The sequence below is a fragment of the Medicago truncatula genome, chromosome 2 (assembly GCF_003473485.1).
Source record: "Medicago truncatula cultivar Jemalong A17 chromosome 2, MtrunA17r5.0-ANR, whole genome shotgun sequence".
NCBI classification, from domain to species: Eukaryota; Viridiplantae; Streptophyta; class Magnoliopsida; order Fabales; family Fabaceae; genus Medicago; species Medicago truncatula.
The window spans coordinates 16,256,812-16,261,742 of record NC_053043.1 but is presented as its reverse complement, the minus strand read 5'-3'; the positions used below and the strand labels follow the sequence as shown (position 1 = coordinate 16,261,742).

The window sequence follows — 4,931 nt, the reverse complement described above, 5'->3', positions numbered from 1 at the left end:
AATATAAATCCTCTTGCAACCTTCAGTGTGAGCCTTTAGAGTGTCTTGCTAGAGTTTGACCGAAAAAGAAAATATTCAAGGTAAGGGCTCTAGTCTTGACCATGGTTTAATTGAAAATGATAGGTTATGATGCTGAATTCGACATGCTTCTTGATTCATAGATGAGTGAAAAGATTTACTATATTTTATTAATTTTTTTGTAGTTGATAATTATATGAATTGGTGAGTTGCAATTTTGTTAAAGTATGTGATTTGATGAATGTGTAAATCTTGATGTTTTCTTATTTGTGCAATGAGAAATGTTGTTGAGTTAAAGTGATTTTCGTTGTATATGTGGTTGTGTTACAGTTTACTGATTTTGAAGTTTAGTGATTGTGAAATTCATAATTATGTGGTTCAAGAGTCAGAAAAGTTTGTAATTTATAGAAAAGTGCATAGCATGCATATCATTGCATTTGATGGATCTTTAAGTGCCAAATGTGGCGATTATTATTATTTCAATGGATTTATAAGTGCCAAATGGGGCGATTATTATTATTATTGTTTCAATGGATTCTTAAGTGCCAAATGGGGCGATTACTATTATTTCAATGGATTCTTAAGTGGCAAACGGGGCGATTATTATTATATGTCAATTGGGGCGATTCAATGGATTTTTAAGTGCCAAATGGGGCGATTATTATCATATGCGAAATGGGGCGATTAAAACTATTATGCCAGTTGGAGCGATATCTGGATCATGGTCTATTTGCATTTCATGCATCTGCATCAACATTGAGTCTTAAGTATTGTGTTTGTTCTTAATTTTAGTATATTTTAGAGTAATGAATATTTTAAATTTAAAAGAAATATCTTAGCACGACTGCTAGATGATGGTTGTATATTCTTATTTGATGTCTTAATTTATTATTGATTTTATTTCATGGATGTTGAAGACTAACACTTACAATCAACATTTTAGGTACCTGAGAAGAGATGATATATGCTTGATGTTTTCATTGAAGCGTGTACCCGGGGAAACAAGTTTTGGTTTTTGAATTGTAATTAGATTAGAATAACTATTTTTGTTAAGTTCTACTTAGGAAAAAGAAAAAGAAAAAAAAAGATAGTCCTCTTTTTCTAAAAAGAAAGAATTAGACGAAATGTCTTGGATCAAAAATCCAGGCCGTTACACTTACTAATCCGAGAATAAATCTTTTGCCAAACATGATATTTAATGTAGGAGCAAACACCATTTCGATATCTACAAATCATGGGTGGTAATCCTAAATATTTCCCCGTATCTATGACATCTTAGACGTCCATAATGTTGGTAACATAATTCTTGAGGTTCACAAGAACGTTTTGAATGTAAAAGATCTTCGATTTAGGTAAACGGACAGATTATGAATTTTATCTAGAGTGGAGACATTGAAAAGACGAAATTCGTCATTGTTTCTTGGTACAAAACCTGCAAACATCTTTTCGAAGGTGGTTTAAGCATCAGATCCCTCTCTTCACTAAATGAGGCTTCAAATCTAAAAGATTTTAGAAATTCTACTCAAGCTGGGGTTTGCTTCTTCAAATCAGAGTTCTTAGAAAATAGAAAAACAATATCTCACCATATTCACTCATCAATATGGAGTAGCATAGGGCTGGACATCGGCCGGTAAGCGGTGCCAAAATTGAAAACCGACACAACCGACAGTTGGATTATCTCAAGCCATTTCCACCCATATGCGTCGTTCAGTTTCGGCGGTTTCGGTTTAACGGTTATCACGGGCAAACGGTTCGATATTATCGGTTTGGCATGAAACAAATTTTTAATAAAAAAAACTTCAGCATACTAAAATTCTCCAAAATCTTTCACAAAGTCAAGAAACAGAGCAAATGAAAAATGTCAAAAGATAGTCAGATCAGATCTATTGTTGAAGAAGAAGGAAGAAGTGATACATATAGATATGGGTTGAGAATGATGAAGATAAAGATCATCAAACACTAACAATGGTTGGATTGCATTTTATTTACTTTCTTGAAACAATAGTCACATAAAAAAAAAACAATATGTCTGTGTGGAGAAGAAGGTTTGTGGAAGATGGGAGAGTGAAGAGAAAGAAATGAGTGTAAAATTGTGGATGTTGAGATTGAAAGCATCAATGGAGGTTGGTTGTTGGAAGTGTTGAGTGAGAGAGAAGGAGAAGTTGTCGGCGGCACAATTGGTGTATGAGGAAGGAAAAAGAATAGAAGTAGGTTTTGTTTTAATTGTTGGGCTGGAATCAGTAATGGGCCTAAGTAAAATACATATATATGGTCAGATTCGGTTTTTGATGGGACTATCCAACCCACCCGAAACCGTCCATTCCAAACCAACACAAACCATGACATTTGAACCGCCTAACCCGAATTGACTGTGTAACCCGAACCGACATGCTTTGGGTCAAACGGGTTGGCCAATTTGGGCCGGTTTGGTGTTTTTTGTCCAGCGCTAGAGTAGTATAAAAGGTGGATTTGATAATACTAACAATCACTCTAGCTGGTTGATTGGCTCTTAGGACACTATGAACTTTTGGAGTGATAATTGGTGTGGAGCTCCTCTATCCACACATCTCAATCTTCCTTAGTACATCTCTCAAAACTTCACTGCTACAGTTCCTGAATTCATAGACAATGCAAGATGGAATATTTCCTTAATTGTGCATAATGCTTTTCCCAATCTGAGCTTACTTGTGCAATAATTATCAATTAAATAATTCTTTTCATTTTTTTTCCTGTTTCATGGATGAAGATTTGGGATTTTAGAAATTAGGGTTCATGGTTCCCCAATCTAATTCTTTTCATTTTTTTTTAAGGAATTCTCTTCATTTTTATAATTTAATTCAATTTTTTAATAATTAATCAATTAGATTTTAATTTTTATTATGTATACAATTAACTATTTCAATTAATGAAATGGAAAATAAATAAGTTAACGTAGACATACCACATGATCACTGCCATGTCATTAATAAGAGTGATAAATCACTAAAATTGATGGGACTTAAAAAACCCAAAAAATATAAAATAGGAGTATCAAAATGGTAGTTTAAAAAATAGGAATATTATTATTTCAATTAAATCAAAATAGAGAGAGCAAAAGTACATTTATTAAGCCTATATTCTTTTGGGATAAATAAGTAAATGATCCTCGTGAATATACCAAAATTTGATTTTAATCCTTTAAAATATTCTTTAGGTTTCTGGTTCTTCTAACATTTTTCATTTATGAAATTAGTCTCTGCTCTACATTGAATTTTACACTAGAGAAGAGACTAATTTCATAAATGAAAAATTTTAGAGGGACCAAAAACCTACATAATATTTTAGGAGGACTAAAATTAAATGTTGGTATATTTAAGGGGACTATTTACTTATTTAACTCTATTCTTTTTAAGTCAAAAAGAATTATTTGCTCAAGAATAATTCTTCAGTTGTACCAAATGGAGGAATCTTTTTCACTCCCTCCGTCCCGCAATAAATGACCTATTTGAAAATGTGTAATTTTGACCTAACTTACTTTGATCATATTTTTCCACTAATATACAAAGATAAATAATATCATATAAGATGTCGTTAGACTCGTCTCGATAAGTATTTTCAAAATATCAAATTTTCATAATTTTTCAAATATATTATTTAAGATATTTAAGGTCCAAATTATGCATTGGCATGCGTAATTAGGTCAATTGTGTCATGTATTAAGGGAGGGAGGGAGTAGGTGGAGTACCTATTTAGTTGTACCACCGAAGAATTATTACTTTCTTAATTTTGCACTACTAGAAAACGCGTCTATTAGTATTATTACTTTCACCTTTTTTAAAGGACAAAAGAAACGCGTCTACTGTGTCACTCATTATGACTAAAGCCGAACGAAGCTTCGTGGAACTTACTACTAACTATCACTTGCCATTTTCCTCCTGCTTTACAACGTGTTTTTTTTCGCACTCTCTTCTTAACTTATATCTATAATATATTCATTCCTTGGTTTTGCAGCAGTTGTAATGGCTATGCAAATAAATATAGGTGCTTCTTCTTCTTCTACTTTGGAGGTGGCTTCAAATTCTTTTGATGTTTTTATTAGCTTTCGTGGTGATGATACTCGTAGAAAATTCACAAGCCATCTTAATGAAGCTTTGAAAAAGAGCGGTGTTAAGACATTTATAGACGACAGCGAGCTTAAAAAAGGAGATGAGATCTCATCAGCACTGATCAAAGCCATTGAAGAGTCATGTGCATCTATAGTCATCTTTTCAGAAGACTATGCTTCTTCAAAATGGTGTTTGAATGAACTCGTCAAGATTCTAGAATGCAAGAAAGATAATGGACAAATTGTGATACCAATTTTCTATGAAATAGATCCATCTCATGTGAGATATCAGATTGGGAATTATGGACAAATTGTGATACCAATTAATGAAATGGAAAATAAATAAGTTAACGTACACATGCCACATGATCACTGCCATGTCATTAATGAGAGTGATAAATCACTAAAATTGATGGGGACTTAAAAAACCCAAAAAATATAAAATAGGAGTATCAAAATGGTAGTTTAAAAAAAGGGTTTGTCTAACATGTGCAATATTGCACATGTTAAGGTAACTAAAAGTAGTAATTTTTCATTGAAAACCAACAATTATTGATTAAAAGCTACATATTTAATATAAAAAACACAAGTTTCAAGTTAAAGTTACTACTTTAAACTTCTTAACATGTGCAAATTTGCACATGATAGAAAAACCCTTAAAAAAATAGGAAGATTATTATTTCAATTAAATCAAAATAGAAAGAGCAAAAGTACATTTATTAAGCTTATATTCTTCTGGGATAAATAAGTAAATGATCCTCATAAATATACCAAAATTTGATTTTAATCGCCTAAAATATTCTTTAGGTTTCTGGTTCTTCTAACATTT

The 4,931-nt window shown here is 32.0% G+C and overlaps 1 protein-coding gene across 1 annotated transcript; it reads left to right on the top strand.

Annotated features, from left to right (window-relative positions):
* The first annotated feature begins 4,016 nt into the window (after positions 1-4,016).
* Positions 4,017-4,448, top strand: LOC11443604 (TMV resistance protein N). Its single transcript, XM_003594951.1, has one exon. The coding sequence runs from the start codon at positions 4,017-4,019 to the stop codon at positions 4,446-4,448; it is 432 nt and encodes a 143-aa protein (XP_003594999.1).
* The last annotated feature ends 483 nt before the right edge of the window (positions 4,449-4,931 follow it).